Genomic DNA, 17,258 nt, shown 5'->3' with positions numbered 1-17,258 from the left:
TTGGGGGGCTGCTGTTCCTTCTTTCATGGGTGCCGCGCATTCTCAGCAGATGCTGCGGATAAGCATGGCTGCACCTGTCTGCTATGAGGCAGCAAGATGGGCATGGGGGAGGGAAAATTCTCCTAAGAAAGGGCTTTGCACCGTCCTGGAAAAAGAAAAGAAGCGGGTCTCTGCTGTTTAGCCCAGGGCCCAATTATGGGGCTGCACACACAGAGCAGCTTGGACTCACCAGAGCCAGGGCCCCATGCTGCTGAGTCCAGCTTGCGGAATGTGCAGTTTTGACCTGTGAGATGTTCACCAGCTGAAACATTACAAATGCCTTGCGTTTGGGGTGTTGGTTAGCTACGTTATAAAAGTACCCGGGGCCCAGATGGGAAATGCTGGCATATGTAACAACTCGGGGCCCATGTAGCACCAGGCTCGGGGAGGATCTGTGGAATTCCTGGAGTGAATGAGTGCATTCCACAATGTCATCTTCTCCCAGCAAGAGCAGTTTGCTTGTTGATAAAATGAGGGGTAGAATAGATGGCTTCTGGGGCGTGTTCCAGTCCTGACATCCGAGAGGTTTGAGACACCCCTTGGAGATTCTGGCGACAAGGGGAAGCCATCTCAGGCATCTCAGGTTCTTGGCAGGGAGTGTGGTACCCAGAATGTGGACGCGTGGTTCATGAACGCTGGTGGCTTCCAGGAGGACAGCCTGGACGCTCCCTTCATGAAGCCTTCACCTCCCTCCAGGGCTCAGGTGTGCTGTCCCCTTCTCCCAACTTTTCCAATGAAGTCAGTATCCCCTCATCCCACCCTCCTCTCTCTCTGACCTGTGCTTGGGCCAGGAGGGGAGGGGCCCTGAGGAGGCGAGCTAGGTTCCCAGGGCACAGCTATTTACAGGGAGGCTTTGTAGAGCTCTGGGCATGCGGGGCCTGGGGGACTGGGGTCTCCAGGGGCAAGAAGCAAAGAGACCCTTCTCCCAGTCCTTCCAGCAGCCTGGAGGCCCTGGAAACTGCTTCGCAGTGAGTTCATACACCATGAATTTCACCATTAATGTGAGCAACAATCCAGTGGCATTCAGTACATTTGAGTGTGGAGCAGTCATCGCCTCTCCCTAGTTCCAACACTTCTCGTCCCCCAAAGGAGACCCCATACGTACTGGCAGACACTCCCCAGCCACCGGCCACCACTTATCTGCATCTGTGTCCGATGGCTGCAGTGCCAGCCCTCTGGATGGGCAATGGCAATGGTGACGGTCTCTCGGGGACCCCCAGTCAGCAGGCAGCACGCTGAGGGATAATGGGAGACCCCACAGGGACACAGCCATGCTCCATGGATGACCCACAAGAGACTCCCTCGGGGGTCCCCAGGACAAGGGCACTGGGAGTCCTGAGGTTGTGCAGGCACTGCCAGTCTCATCTCTGCCCCCCACCCCCCACCGTGGAGGGCTTCCCTGCACATCTCCCTGGTGATCCATCCTTGCTGGGTGGGTGGTGAATCACCTACTTGCAGAAGCCTCTCCTGGATTCTTCACTCTTTTTCTTCCTTTTCTCCGTCTTTTCCTGGCTCTTGAGTTCTCCCGCAAGCAGACACGTGTGAAATGGGTACAGGCGATACTATGATCCACTGTAGCTAACTTTTGAGGACGTACCTCTGAAGTCACAGCGGTGGGCCTCTAACTCAGTTCACTGGGTGTTTCTATGGCTGGGAAAGGCTGTGACCCTCTCTCAATGTTGGCTCCAGGAGAGGGTGTCACGTCCACTCAGGACACCCACTCAGCCTCAAAGGCCACTGGACCTTCCTAGAAACCCCCAGAGTTAGGGGGTGGGGGGTTCTTCCCTCGCGTGCTGTGTGTGTGCTCAGTCACTTCAGTCGTGTCCAACTCTTTGTGACCCCCGGACCGTAGCCCCCCAGGCTCCTCTATCCATGGGGTTCTCCAGGCAAGAGTACTGGAGCGGGTTGCTATGCCCTCCTCCAGGGCATCTTCCTGACCCGGGGATCGAACCCGCTTCTCTTTGGTCTCGTGCATTGGCAGGGGGGTTCTTTACTGCCGGGTCACCTCGACGGCTGAGCTCCTTCCTGTGTGCTTGTTCTGACCCCGGCTTACCCGGCAAGCCCAGCTCCCACCACCCCGGCTCTCAGTCCTTGAGATTCCACCCTTCCCCCATCTTTGCTCGTCCTGCATGCCTGGAAGCCTTCCCCAGCCCAGGCCTCCTGGGGACCCTTTCATCCCCGGAGCTTGGCAGAGGCACCAGGTCCTCATCCTGGGAAAGCACTCCCTGCTGTGCGTCTGGGTCAAGCTCTCTCAAAACCGGGCTCCTTCCTTCACACAGAGCCCCCCACCCCCCAACCCCTGGGAGCCACACCCCATGTGATGACCACCCCCACCCTGAACTCCATCTGGCAGGGATGTGCTTCTTGCTGACTGTGGCATCTGTAAATCCACACGAACGGATGGATGGATGGCACTTCCCATGGGAGCTCTGTGTATGCAGCTGCCTTCTCCAAGGGCCAGGGCCCTTCCAGGGGTGGGCAGAATGCAGACCACCCTGGGATGGGGGAGGCCACAGAGATTCCAGCAATAACTCAGTGGGCCCGCAGTGGGCGTGTTGGTGGGGACACCACGCGGATGACAAACAGACTAACCTGTACACGGCATGAAGGAAAACATGCCTCAGTGACAGATGGCTGGCCAGGTGCATCCCTGCCCTTGGTCCCAGCCCGAGGGCAACCAGCCCAGGGTGCCCATCAGCCTCCACTTCATTTTCCTGGCTTCCTGGTGAGGGTCATGGAGGGGAGGCCCCTGGAAGATGAAATCCTGCTCTTCTTGAATTTCCTGGTGTTCAGCCTTTCCCATAGTGTCCAAATAGACAGTTTCCTGGGTGTTGGGATCTTGTATGTGCTTCTCAAATAGCCATTGATAGTGCTGCTACTGCTGTAAATGCTGGGCTTTCTCAGCATCAAATTGCATTTCAGGAGCAGAGTGAATGCTGGTGGCTGTCTGTTCTCAAAATAAACAGGGCTTGGAAATGGAATCCAGTCTAAAGGGAGAGGCAGGCTCTCGGGGGCCAGGCCAGCTGGGGAAGGGGACCTAGGCTTCTAGTCATACAAGATGGTCAGAATGTCAAGGGCTGGCTGACCCCACACCTCCTGCAGGGCTCCCCACCCAGGGGCCGCCAGCCTGGCCTGCTCTCTGTTAGATTCCACCATCCACACTGCCATTTCTGTCACCACCCACCCGGAGCCTTCACTCTAAGGGTTCCTAGGTAGATCTCCAGAGCCAGGAACCACAAGCCCATGAATATGTTTGTGCAGTGAATGACCTTGTGTGACTTTGGCCAGTGCCTTTGCTCCCCATCTCCTCGGATGGGTGACATGCCAGGATGTAAGATGAGCTGGGTTCATCCAGCCTCCGCATGCACTGGCCCTGGTTCACCCTTCGCTGCTGCTCCCAAAGGCTGGTGCTCAGAGCACCTGCTGCTGGTCAGATTGCAGACCCAGGGTCCCAGCTGCATCCCCAGGAGGCTTGCCAGGGTAGCCGTGACTGCAGAGTTCAGCTACACCCCACACAGGCCCTCCACACCCTGGCATCCCAGCAGGGGCACACACATCACCCCCTACCCCTGGCCCTGTCCTTGGATGGGCGGCCGAGTCCTCCCCGCAGGACCACCAGGCCTCCCACAGTCCACCACACCTCCAAGGGGACAGAGGCAGTGGGGGCTGTGACTGTGCATGTTTCGTCAACTGGACCTAATTTCTCTCAGGAATCCTTCTGCCTCTTGTCAAGTTTGTTTAAAACTAATGGAAGCAATTAGCAGGCCTCAGAGATGTGTGGCTGATCTGGGTTGCGGGGAGCAAGCACCCGGGGGGTCCACATCCCAGCCATGGATGGAAGGAGGCACTGTCACCTCTCCAGGCAGGTTTCTCCAGTGGAGCCTGGAGGAGGTCATGACCCTGGTGCCTGTGACTCTGCACAGGTGTTTTCTTCCCACGAGGCTGGAGGACATTCTCGGACACTTGTGCTGGGTTCACAACACCCAGCATGGCCCAACAGCAGTCCATGGGCGTGCAACGGCCCGGCAGATTCTGACCCCTAAAAGAGAAGGACTTTACCTGCAGACAGGAGGTAGATCCCAAAATGAAAAAGAACAAGAGGAGGGAAGTGGATTGAAGAGGAAGCAAAAAGAGAAAATTGGGCAGGATACACTGAGGGTAGTAAATGCCTCCACTCGGCTAGCCCCCGGCTACAGCGCCAACTCTGAGCGTCCCAGTCGCCAAGAAGGAGGCAACCGCCTTGAGCAACTCTCCAAGAAAATACAAATGGGCTCCTGGGTGAAGCAGGAGCTCCTGCCCAAGACCCCAGATGTGTCTCAGGGGAGTCTGCCTCCTCCCCCACTCGCCAAAAGCTCACTTCCCATTTTTATGTCAAGATATAATGTTTGTAACCTTCGGAGCAGTGTTTGCATGTTGAGAAATCTAAACCCACATTTCTTAGGGTTTCAGGTGGGAGCTCACTTATTCAGAGCTAAAGTGCCATGAACGCCCCTGGTATCATGAAGAACAAGCCTTCCTGATCTTTCCCTTTGACAGAGAGACGGTCACCCAGCAGTGCCCAGGAAGGCACTGTCCTGAACTCTCCTCCTTCTGAAAAGCCAGCTCCCCGACTCTGCGTGCACTCGGAACGGCCCCCAACTTCCCACAGACACGTTCCAGCTCCCGCTTCCTCACTGACACGGGCTCCGAGTCTCAGACAAGGTGGTGAAATGAGCCCGTGGGTGGAGCCAGTCAGCCAGCCTGTGGTGGCCCGAGCCGGAGGCCAGCTGTGTGTTGTCCCAAAGCCCCTGTGTCTCCTCAGGAGGGTCCTAGTCAGATCCCGAGGGTAAAATGGTCTGAAAGGCACCTGCGTGGAGAGGCTGGCTTTATCAATGTAGACCACATGTGATAGTGCCATCTTCAATGTCCTGAGGGTGTCCCATCCATGGAGGACGTCCAACCCCTGCAAGGTCCCTGCTCCTATGGACAGTGCCCAGACCTTCCTATTGTGGCAGCGCCTACGCAGGTGATTTTTTTCTCTGACATCTGTGTCCACACTTCCCTCAAATGCTGCCAAAGCTCTGCGCTAATTAAAAAAAATATAACACCGTCACTTAATCCTGAAGAAATGCAAACTCCCCGCTGCTGTCCAGTCCCATTAGTGATATTAGAAATTTGCTTTCAGAGAACAAAGGGCTTATTTCTGTACTTTGTGCTAATCTCCAGCAATCACAGCATTGTCATTTTTATCTTTGTCAAAGACAATTGGGCGTCAGAAATGATTGATCCACTCAGTTTGTTGCTGACTTTAATTTGTATACCGTTGGGCAATGGTACAGTGAAAGCAGTCTAGTGTTCTCCTGTCACTTGGGAAACAATGTGACTATTCCCTCACCGGGGGTCGTTTCCCTGGAGCCTCAACCCACTCGTCACCTTGGTTGCCCTCTTCCACCCTAGGACCTTGTCTGTGAACCCTGGAGTCTGTGCACACACGGAGATGCCTGGCTCCATCACACTGAAGAGCATTTTTGTATTAAACCCACAAGTGGAAGGTGTCGGTGACTGGGGAGATGTCTGGAGTGAAGTATTTGAAACGAGGGAACGTTCATGTTATTTATTATTTCAAGGCAGCCAACAATAAAAGGTGAACCCGGGGGAAACATTTTATCAGAACTAACAGTGAGGAGCTTTTTTTAGTTTCTAGAATAAATAGTAATTAAATCATGTAAGCTGTGACAGTGAAATTGCTTAAAAAACCAATCCTCCCACCATAATTGCTGAGATACCCACATTTTTATAAATGCTAGGTAACTTTATCCGTTCCTTTCATCAGCAGAATGTGACACTGGCTGTGGGTGCCTCGTAATTTACCATGGCTTCAGGTGGCAGCTACAGAAGTACATGGATAAAAAGGCCGTGATGTGGTCCCAGTCAACAGGCAGCTTCCGCTATGTCTTCTCCTGCAAGGAGGGGGCAGGCGGGCACAAGTGGTCCAGCGATGGAGTCACGGGAGGTGCCTAATGGATGCTTGGTATCAGTAGACCATCCATCTTACACGCCTGCTTCCAGGTCATGAGAAAGCTCCAGCTACCCAAGGTCACTAGAGAATCCACTGAATCCTCTCCCCTCAACTCAGACTCCAGTTGAGCCCAGAGGTGGTAGTTAAGTGGGGGAGAGGGGGATGTGTTTGCAGAGATGAGAACAGCTATGCTTCAGAGAGAATGAAGCAAGCTCCTTGTGTTTTGTTGTTGTTCCTTTTTCTAAGGCCTCAGCTGATTCCCAGGAGGTAGAGATAAAAACCCCTGGACTTCCCTGGAGGCTCAGTGATAAAAGAATCCACCTACAAGGCAAGAGAGGCAGGTTCAATCCCTGGGTCGGGAGGATCCCTGGAAGAGGAAATGACATCCCAGTCCAGTATTCTTGCTCAGAGAATCCCCTGGACAGAGGAGCCTGGAAGGCTACATACAGTCCATGGGGTCGCGGAGTCAGACACAACTAAACACACAAACACAGAGATGAAACTCAGTACCTGAAGGTCAAGCAATCAGTTAAATAACCGCTTTCTCAACCACATTAGAGACCCAGGTCCGCAGCTGAACATAAGCTCTGAGCAGGCGCCTGCCCGCCAGGCTTTCCCCACCCACCCTGACCTTATCCCCTTTCTCTTGCAGTCAAGTTCAGCAGCTGCCTGGGGACCAAGGGGACGCACTATGAGACCAACAGCATGGACTTCAAGGTCGGGGCCGACGGGACGGTCTTCGCCACCCGGGAGCTGCGCATCCCCTCCGAGCAGGTGGCCTTCACCGTGACTGCGTGGGACCACCAGACGGCTGAGCGCTGGGACGCCGCCGTGCGGCTGCTGGTGGCCCAGACCTCGTCCACGCACTCCGGACACAAGGTAAGGCATGACTGCACGCAGGGAGGGGCTCGGCGCATGTCCTTCCTCCTCAGGTGGCTGAGCGGAGCCTGGTTGGCAGAGGCAGACACCTGAGTGGGTGGCACCAGCCTTGGGGGTGACCCCTGACCTCCCACCTTCCCAGGCAGGGCTGCCCACAGGACCCCATCAGCTTGATGCACAGTCATCACCACCCTGATTGTCAGTTCCTATGTGAACAAGGGCCACATGGCTTCATTTCTCACTGGGCACCTCTCCTGCCTAAGCTTGTAGCCCCCCTAGCCTGGGGGCTCCTGAGGCCTAGAGGACCGAGAAGGAAAACAGGCCACATGGCTGGCCGTGCAAGGCAGGCAGGGTAGCTGGTGTGAGACTGATTCAGAGAGAGGGGAGGGGGAGCAGAGGGGGTCAGGGAAGGGGAAAGGAAGGAGGGAGGGCACACTTCACATAAACACGCACCAGCCCATGTCCCCGGGCTCCCAGCCCTCCCTATGACTTCCCCTCTAACTTAGCTACGTGGCTATGTTGATAGGATGGGAGGGGTGAATTCACCTTCCCCCAACCGTCCCCCATCCTGAAAGATCTCTCAGCCCCGTGTGCCCCAGGACTCCAGGCCCAGACCCCTCAGCCCCCAGAATGCCCACGTTACGCTTCCCAAGCCTGAGGGGGACCAGCTCTGCTCACCTTGGCCCACGTTTCAGCAGCTGTGTTGGCCTCAGGCTGGGGGCTGCGAGGTCAGCAGAGAAATTGCAGCCCAGAGGACCCGCGTGATGGGTCCCACTGCACATCCATCTACATGAAGGTGGACTCGTAGGGAGGGAGAACCCTTGGGAGACCTTGTGGCCGTTGATGTTATGATATGCATGTGGCTCGCTAGAAAAGAAGCACACCAGTTAAAGCAGGACAGGCCGTCAGGGACGACATCCATCAGTATTCCCTCGGGACAGGCCCACAGGAAGTGGAGGGTAAGACCAGATGGACCAGATGCCTTTCTATAGATTTGTCTAGAAACTCACACGACTAAAGTGCTCAGCAAACCCCAGTGGGACACAGTCTGCAAGTTTCCCTAAACGTATTTGACCAAGAAGCCTTCTTTACAGGAAATCTTTCAAGGCAGGTGTTCTGAGGAACTCACTTTTGGAAACTGGGGCTGTGTTTCATTTTTGCCTTATTTTTAAGCCATATTGTTAAACCACAAGGAGGTGATTTAGGTTAGAAAATCAGTGACTCGGTGGCTAGCCTTATCCTGGAAGGTGGGCTGACACCTTAGCCAAGGACATCTTGAGTGCTCTCGGGGGTGTCCTGAACTAGGTATTGAAACACACTTCTAACAGGGGTGCCCCTCAGACCTTGAGTCTCACCTTGAGGATGTTGAAAATCCTGAGATGGATGTGGTTTTCCATCCCTTCCTGAGCGATCATGACCAGCCATGCCATGGTGGGCAACATGGCCCTCATGGGGGCCCCTCCCTGCCAGGGCCGAGCCAAGGGCAGCAGTGGAAGGCTTACATCTTGATTGCAATTACAATGCGGAGAGGGTGCCTTGTGGGCAAGGAGCAGGGCTCTCTAAAGCCCATGGATGGCCTCAGATAAAAGGCACTAATTAAAAACATAATGACACCTTTTGTCAAGCATGTTAATGAAGTGATTTCTGAGGCAGTTAATCCCCTGATCTTCCAAGAAGGTGACTACAATTAGACAATCCCCAGGATGCATGCACCTCCAATCCCGTGGCAGGCGGGGCCGAGAAGCAAGAAGCACCTGATCTGCAGATTCCACATCCCAGGTTAAGAGCATCCATGGGGTGACTATGGGGTCGCAACCTGAGCACGTGACACGTGACCATGTAGGCAGTGGGCACAGTCCCTGCCACCCACCTGATGCGGTCCTTCCCTGTTTATTTCCCATCACCTTCGTTGCTAAGGGCTCCTTGCTTCCTATCTTCCAACCCAAAGAGCCCTGCCCTGACTTTCTAGGACCCTCCCCTAAGTGTGTCCACATCGATCCTCACAACATCTCCAGAAGTGGGCACTGTCGCTGTCCCCACCTTACAGGTGGGGAAGCTGAGCTGTATGACTGCAGCCTCTTGATGCATGGGAGAACTGATGTTCTGGAAAGGAGTAAATAAGGGACGTTCTAGGCACAGCTAAGCCCAGCATCATAACAGAGCCTGGCTGCCCTGGATTGTCTGTTTGGATCAAGCTCTTCCAGCTTACTGGCTGATATTCTGGGACAAGCATACAACCTCTCTGAGGCATATTGCTCTGGAAAATGGGACAGCAATGCTGCCTACATCCCACCCTAGTGTTGTTAAGAGGATTATGTGGGATGATGTCAGGTCAGGCAGGGTGCAGACTCTATGAGAGCATTGTCCCCAAAGAGGTGAAAAATAGTAGATCTTATTGCTGTCACTGGCATGGTCCCAGCCCTCTGAGTCCTTTGCTCATCTCGGCCACTGGGTCCTCACCAGGGTGGTGCCTGGGAGGACAGGGAGGAAGGTCAGTGTGGGACACTGGCTGAGGCACCCTTACAAAGACAGTGCCAACCTTTGCATGTCACTCTGTGTAAACGGATTAAGGTGATCCAGATGGCTGGTGTCTTTAGTCACCTGCCAGAAGCAAATGTCAATCTTTTCCAGTGGAAGGTATCATGCCAGACCTCAAATTTTATCTGTCTTCTTTTGTATACAATTTCTAGCACTCAACTGAAAATGACTGGAAGAACAAAATAAGATAACTAAAAATTAAGAGGAAAAGCAGATGATAATCAAAGACCCATGGGGTAGATTTACAATTATATTATTAATTGTAATCATTAAAAATAGATTAACTCAAAAAAAAAGATTAACTCTTATACTTGGAAAAAAACAAACTGACAATATATTTTTCAAAATCTATCCATATGCAGCTTACAGGGCTTCCCTTATAGCTCAGTCAGTAAAGAATTTGCCTGCAATGCAGGAGACCTTGGTTCTATTCCTGGGTCAGGAAGATCCTCTGGAGAAGGAAATGGGAACCCACTCCAGTATTCTCGCCTGGAGAATTCCATGGACAGAGGGGTGCCTGGCAGGCCACAGTCCAAGGGGTCTACAGTCCATGGAGTCAGAAGAGTAGGACACGACTTAGCAACTAAACCGCCACCATGCAGCTTACAAAAGATACATCTAAAAAGTGTGAGGATACAGAAAATCTTGAAGTAAAAGCACAGCGGCAGGGAAATACCAGGCAAATAAACAAGTATGAAATTAATGGTAAATTTTAGCTAACATCTGTGAGTAAACAATAGAACATGCAGACAAAATATCAGTAAGGAAATGGAAGATTAGGAGCACCGAATTAAGAAGTCTGACCTCGGTGAAATGTACATAAAGCACAGAAACCAACTGCTGCTAAATACAGATTATTTACAAGTATACTCAGAATATTTACAAAAATTAGCCAGACTTCAAGCAAACTTCAAAATGCTTCAAAAGTTAGAATCAAAATGTAGTTTCTGTTCTTCTTACCATAGAGCAATTAAACTAGAAATCAATAAGAAAGAAAATTACTGGAAAACCTCCATAGATTTGGAAGTTAAGTAAATGCCTTCTTATTAACCCTTGGGTAGAAATTAAATCACATGAAAATGGGAGAATATTTTGAACTATTGAATATTTTGAATATTTTGAGTAATAAAACTAGTTGGGATGTATTAATCACTGAAGTCATGCCAGATGGAAATGTTTAGCCTTAAATACATATATTAGAAGATAAAGAATGCAGAAAATCAGCAATTTTAACACTTATCTCAAGAAATTATAAAAATGGGAAATGAAATACAGAGCAGAAAGAAGGAAATAATAAAACAAAGAGGAGAATATAATGAAATAGAAAATAATAGAATCAACAAAGACAGAAGTTGGCTCAGTTTAGTAGTTTAACTACTAAACTGTAGACTAAAAAAAAAACCTGAAAATAATTCCTATCTAGAATGACAGGAGAACTTCATGACCAATCACACAGACATTAGAAAGGTCACTTGAGGACATTATGTACAATTTATACTAATATAGTTGAAAACAAAGATGGAATAGGTAACATTCTAGAATATAAAATTTACCAAAATTAACATGAAAGGAACATCTGAACTGTTTTATTATTGTGAATAAAGTTTTAGCTCAGATTTTTATCACACAAAAAAATTACTCTCACCATGATGGCTCCACTGGTAAGTTTTACCCAAGCTATAAGGAGTTAAAACGCATCCTACAAGAGGGATGGCTTCCCCAACCAAATGGGGACCATGTTGAAACCAACAGGAACTTTTCCTAAAGCCAACAAGGACCTTGAAAGAACAATGAGAGAGAGGATCGTTACATGTCTGTCCACTCAGAATAGATGGGAAAAAATCCTAAGCAAAATTTTAACACACATGAATCCACCTATGTTTACATAGGATAAACAATGGCCACATTTGTCTGTTTCAAGAAATCAAGATTTGGTTTAACACTTAAACTTTAATCCATGTAATGCAAAATAGGATAAACATCACATGATCATCTGAAGAGGGATTGTTAAATTTAAGTTCCATTCAAGATAAAACTGTTCAGCAAATGAGGAAAAGAAACCACTCTTAATCTCACAAAGAGTATCAATAGCAAATATCTGAACTACAGTTGGAATACTCAAAGCCTTCCTTGACTTCAAAAATAGGACAAGGGCACTCTTACATCACACACCAAAGCTTCAAGCCAGTAAGTTTAGGCAAGAAAAAGAAATCGGAATAAATAGAACTAGCATTTTTTGTAGCTTATATAATTGTGAATGTAGAAAATCCAAAATAATCTGTGGCTAATTTATTCAAATTAATGAATGATGTTAGCAAGGATGCTAGATATAAAAGCAATTGCATCTCTACAGACTGCAGCAGATAGTGAAGGACAAGGAAGGCTGGCATGCTGCAGTACATGGGGTCGAAAGAGTTGGACATGACAGAGCAACAGAACAACAACAGACCAGGAATAGTTAGAAAATAAAATCTGAACTAGATACCAATTACAATAACATTAATTATACAAGACCCTTACGTATTACTGAGAGCAATTTTTTTTCTCTTTGGCTGCACTCTGCAGCTTGTGAGGTTTTAGTTCTCACACCAGGGATTGAACCCAGCTCCTTGGCAGTGAGAGCATAAAGTTCTAACACTGGACCACCAGGGAATTCCCTACGTATTACTGAGAACACTTAAAGATCTTTGAAAATAGAGGGATACACCCTGTTCAAAAGAGGCTTAATGTTATGATGATGTCAATTCTACCCAAAGGTTTCTGTAGATTTAACACAAACCCAGCAAAAATCCAACATGTTTCTTCTTTGCTTTTCTATAGAAAGGCTAAGAGCTGACTTTAAATTTTTAAACAGAAATACAAAGGGCTTCCCTGGTGGCTCAGTGTTAAAGAATCTGCCTGCAGTGCAGGAGACGCAGGAGACGTAGGTTTGATCCCTGGTTTGGGAAGATCCCCTGGAGGAGGGCTTGGCAACCCACTCCAGTATTCTTGCCTAGAGAATCCCATGGACAGAGAAGCCTTGTAGGCTGCAGTCCATGGCGTCTCAAAGAGTTGGACACAACTGAATGACTGAGCACACATGCAGGAATAACCTAGAATGACACAAAAATGGGAAGACCAGGTGTTTCAGACATCAAGACTCTGAATAAACCACACCAGTTTCTCAACCTCACCACTGCTGGCATTTGGGGCCAGATCATCTCGATGTGGGGCAGCACTGTGCACTGTAGGATGTTTGCCAGCATCCCTTGCCCCCCTCCAGATGCTAGCAGCACCCCACCACCCCTGTTTGCAACAAAGCTGTCTCATGTCATTGCCAGATGTTCCCCAGGAGCCCCATCTGAGAGCCACTGAGCTACAGTCATTAGATGGTGCTGTTTGAGATCAAACAAATGGAACAGAATGGCCCAGAAAAAATATTTAACATTTTGGAAAGTCTTATCTTCATGAAAGGCTTCCCTGATAGCTCAGTTGGTAAAGAATCCGTCTTCAATGCAGGACCCCAGTTCAATTCCTGGGTTGGGAAGTTCTGCTGGAGAAGGGATAGGCTACCCACTCCAGTATTCTTGGGCTTCCCTTGTGGCTCAGCTGGTAAAGAATCCTCCTCCAGTGCAGGAGACCTGGGTTTGATCCCTGGGTTGGGAAGGTCCCCTGGAGAAGGGAAAGGCCACTTCAGTATTCTGGCCTGGAGAATTCCATAGACTGTATAGTTCATGGAGTCGCAAAGAGTGGGACACAACTGAGCGACTCACTTTCACTTTCATCTTCATGGAGGTTTAACTTTTATACAACAAAATTTACCCACTTCACATAAATGACTTGATTTACCTTGTCAAATATGCACAGTGCCAATGCTGGCTCTTTTATGAGTGGCACTGGATGGCAGAGGCCAGTAAAGTGCAGCTCACAGGTCACATCTGATCTGCCACCTGCCTGCAAGCTAAGAATGGTTTCTGTAACTTCAAATGGTTGTATAAGCACTTAAATTAATATCCTCGACTTTGCTTCTTGACCTGCAATGTCTGAAATATTTAACTGTGTGACCCGTCAACAAAAAAAATTGCAAAGCCTACTTAGAATAGTGGAGGAGGACTGTCTTTTCCATAAGTGATGCTGGGCCAATGGGGTACCCTAAAGGGGAAAAGTCAAGTGACCCCTGTGTTGTGCTTAGTCACTCAGTCATGTCCGAGGCTATGCAACCCCATGGACTGCAGCCTGCCAGGCTCCTCTGTCCCTGAGGATTCCCCAGGCAAGAATACTGGAGTGGGTTGCTGTGCCCTTCTCCAGGGGATCTTCTCAACCCAGGTCTCCCTCATTACAGGTGGATTCTTTACCATCTGAGCCACCAGGGAAGTCCCAAGTGACCCCTAACCCATGCTACACCCCAGATCAGTTCCAGGTAGATTGTAACTCTGAGTATGCAAGACAAAGCAGACAAACAGAAGAGAATTGGGAGTGATGTGTGGGGAAAGCTTCCTTATACGTGATGAAGCACAGAGAATACAGCCAAGGTTGATGATTTGACTTCATGAAAAATGAGAATCTACTTATCACTACTTAAGAAAGCGGAAAGACTGTAAAGCAATTATCCTTCAATTAAAAATAAATAATTTTTTAAGTGAGAAGTTAAACCAGAGATGAGAGAGGATATTTGTGACACTTAATGACTGACAAAGAGGCACGTCCTGAATATAGATAGATGAGTGTGCAAACTCAGTAGTGTCTGACTCTTTGTGACCCTGTGGACTGTAGCTCACCAAGCTCTTCTGTTCATAGGGTTTTCCAGGCAAGAATACTGGAGTGGGTTGCCATTACCTTCTCCACCTGAATAGAGAGAGAGCCTCAAATCACTATGTAAAGACAGATAACCTGATAGGAGAAAAATTAAAAAACAACAAGCTGTCCATAAAAGAGGAGAGCCTGGTGGTAGATCCGTGTGAGGACATGTCAACCTCAGCAGGGCAATGCAGATAAAAGCCAAAAACCTACCAGAATGACTAGTCTTCGAAAGACTGGCAACACCGGTTCTCACGTCAGGTGAGAACGTGGAGAAATGGCATTCCCATGTGCTTGGTGGAGATGCATTATGGAACAGCCTCTCCAATAACAATCAGCATTTTCCATTTAAATTTGAATATACCTTTGCCGAGTTGAGAGGGAAACTGTTCCTCTTCTCACACCTCTGACACCAAAGCTGTAGATTTTCCACCCCAGCCAATCCTCTGACTTTGCATGGACACCAACTGGGTGTTCTCTAATTTAACTCAATTCTGACCCTCACAGCCTGGAGTCAGCACAGACCGTGAGGCTCAGGGCTCAGTCCACAAGCCCACTTCCCTTCACATGTGGGTCACAAGTGATGAGTCTCCTCCTGGTTACTCGCTCCTATCCAACTCAGTTCTCACCACCCACACCTCTGGTCAATCATTTGCTATGAAGGTTCGCAGAATTGGGGACAGCACACACTTACTCTTCCTGTTTTATCATGAAGGAATGTCCAGGTCAAGCACTACATATGGGGAGGTCCAGACGGGTCTCAAATGCAAGGGTTTCTATCCCCGTGGTGATGGGTGCACCACCCTCCTGCCACATGGATGTGTTCACCAACCCAGAAGCTCTCCACACCCCAGAATTCAGGGATTTTTATGGAAGCTTCATCCCGCAGGCATGATCCATGAACTCAACCCCTCAATTCAGCCCCTCTCCCCTCCCCAGAGGATGGAGTGGGCAGGGGGCTGACAGCTCCAAGTTCCTAATCATGACTTAGACTTTCTGGTGACCAGCCCCCTCCAGGAGCCCACCCAGAGTCTCTTCATTAGAACAAAAGATGCCCTATCACCTGGAAAATTCCCAGGGACTTAGGAGCCATGGGTAAGGTACCCCTGTCAATCCATCACTGCAGAGGTTGCAAGGGTTTCAAGAGTTCTGTGTCAGCGATGGAGAGCAGAGACCAACTGTGTATTTTTCATCATGCCGCTGGTCATAGGTACAAGCCCAAAGGAAGTATGGGCCCATTCATACCAAGAGCTCTGCACCAGAATTTGATAAACCTGAAAAGAACCCCAAGACTCATCAGCATTAGGTTGGTTAAGAACCTGGTGGTGGATTCATTCAGTGAAATTCTGTGTAGCAGCAAAAATGAACAGGGTAGGCAAATCCCACAGACATGCATCAAGGGATAGAGGGCTGGGAAATGCAGACTGTGGTCCAGACGAGGACAACGTGGAGTGTGTGCACAACCTCACAGAGGAAGCAGGAGGAGGCGGGCCTGGGGGGCTTTGAGGGATGAGAGAGGAGACCTGGGCCAGGTGTTCATTCTGTTATCATTCCTGTGTTTGTTTACTGAAGTTGCAAGCACTTTCCCACAGGTCGTTTATACTTCACAATTTCAAAGCATCTCTTCGGTGCATGCAGAGGGCTTCCTAGCTGGGTTTGGAAAGGCGAGAAGTTCAAGGGGAACACCGCAAGTGGGAGTTCTTCTGGTAAAAGGTTCTAGAAACACAAAGTGAAAGTGTTAATCAGTCATGTCTGACTCTTTGTGACTCCTTGGACTGTAGCCTACCAGGCTCCACTGTCCATTGAATTCTCCAGGCAAGAATACTGGAGTGAGTTGGCCATGTCCTTCTCCAGGGGATCTTCCCCACTCAGGGATCAAACCCGGGTCTCCTGCATTGCAGGCAGATGCCCTGGTCTGATCCACTAGGAAGTCAAAGGGCCTGCTTCAAAGGAGCCATTTGCAGGGTTAAAAGTCCCAAGAAACTCTCATAAAAGGAGACTTGAAGCAAATCCCCGGAGGAGGGCGCAAAGGGACCCCCTAATTTCCTGGTTCCGTAAATCCCTGCTCTCTCTCGTCAGGTCCCATCAAGCACGGTCTCCCTCTCCATCATTTCAGTGACTCTCAGGGCGCGGGCAAAAGGAGCTTTACGGTCAGGTGAACCATAAACTCCTGGCAACTTCTCCCTTTCCTCTCCCTTCTTAGCAACCATTTAAAGGAGGTCTTTTTGCGGGTAATACCAGCAGGGCTGGAATCTGGAAGAAGGTTTTTGTGTGCAGTCTTGCAGGAAAGCTGATAGCAATTCAATTAGAAAATGCAAATGAGGTCACATATTTCCCATGGGAGAGCTGCATTGCCCCCGAGGAATTGGAGCAACGTTCGGCCTCGCAGTCGATACTGAGATCAAGTTCTCGCATCCTCATCATCTGGCTGGCTGTGCAGCACTTGAAAGTGTCAATGGGACCTGTGGGTATAGTTTATAAAAAAGGAAACTGTTGTTTATGAAACTAATATTAGATTGTAGAGTGTGTCAGCATCTATGAAAGATAAACTCGGTCGCGCGTTATCCCGTGCCCGGGCCCAGATGCCAAAGCGCCATTTTTCCTGGAATTTCCACCTCCCCAGGTGATGGGCTGAACTGTGCCCCCAGAGTTTCTGTATGGGAGTCCTAGCCCACACTTCCTCAGAATGGGACCAGGTTGTCAGACGTAATTAGTTCCAGTAAGATCCTCAGGGCAGAGAGACCCTAATCCTACGTGACTGGTGAACTTATTAAAGAGGAAATTTGAACACAGACACAGTCCTTGGTGCTTCCCCTGTGGTGCAGCAGTAAAGAATCTGCCTGCCAATGCAGGAGATACAAGTTCGATCCTTGGGTCAAGGAGATCCTCTGGAGGAAGAAATGGCAACCTACTCCAGTATTCCTGCCTGGAGAATCCCATGGACAGAGGAGCCTGGCAGGAAGCAGTCCATGGGGTCGCAAAGAGTCAGATGCGACTGAATGGCTAAGCACAGTCCCGGGCAGAACCC

The 17,258-nt window shown here is 49.6% G+C and overlaps 1 protein-coding gene and 1 pseudogene across 3 annotated transcripts in view; both read left to right on the top strand.

Annotated features, from left to right (window-relative positions):
* The window catches only part of LOC110142086 (small ribosomal subunit protein uS10-like), a 40,920-nt pseudogene extending 34,881 nt beyond the window's left edge, over positions 1-6,039 (top strand).
* The window catches only part of CDH4 (cadherin 4), a 475,802-nt gene that overhangs the window by 338,352 nt on the left and 120,192 nt on the right, over positions 1-17,258 (top strand). For all 3 annotated transcript variants that reach the window (XM_070472446.1, XM_020901128.2, XM_070472447.1), the window contains one exon: positions 6,690-6,916. In XM_070472446.1, the coding sequence (XP_070328547.1) occupies positions 6,690-6,916 (227 nt within the window). The remainder of the gene's footprint in view (positions 1-6,689; positions 6,917-17,258) is intronic.

This window comes from Odocoileus virginianus, chromosome 9 (assembly GCF_023699985.2).
Source record: "Odocoileus virginianus isolate 20LAN1187 ecotype Illinois chromosome 9, Ovbor_1.2, whole genome shotgun sequence".
Lineage (NCBI taxonomy): Eukaryota > Metazoa > Chordata > Mammalia > Artiodactyla > Cervidae > Odocoileus > Odocoileus virginianus.
The sequence above is the reverse complement of the archived record's forward strand: the minus strand, read 5'-3'. Positions and strand labels throughout refer to the sequence as shown.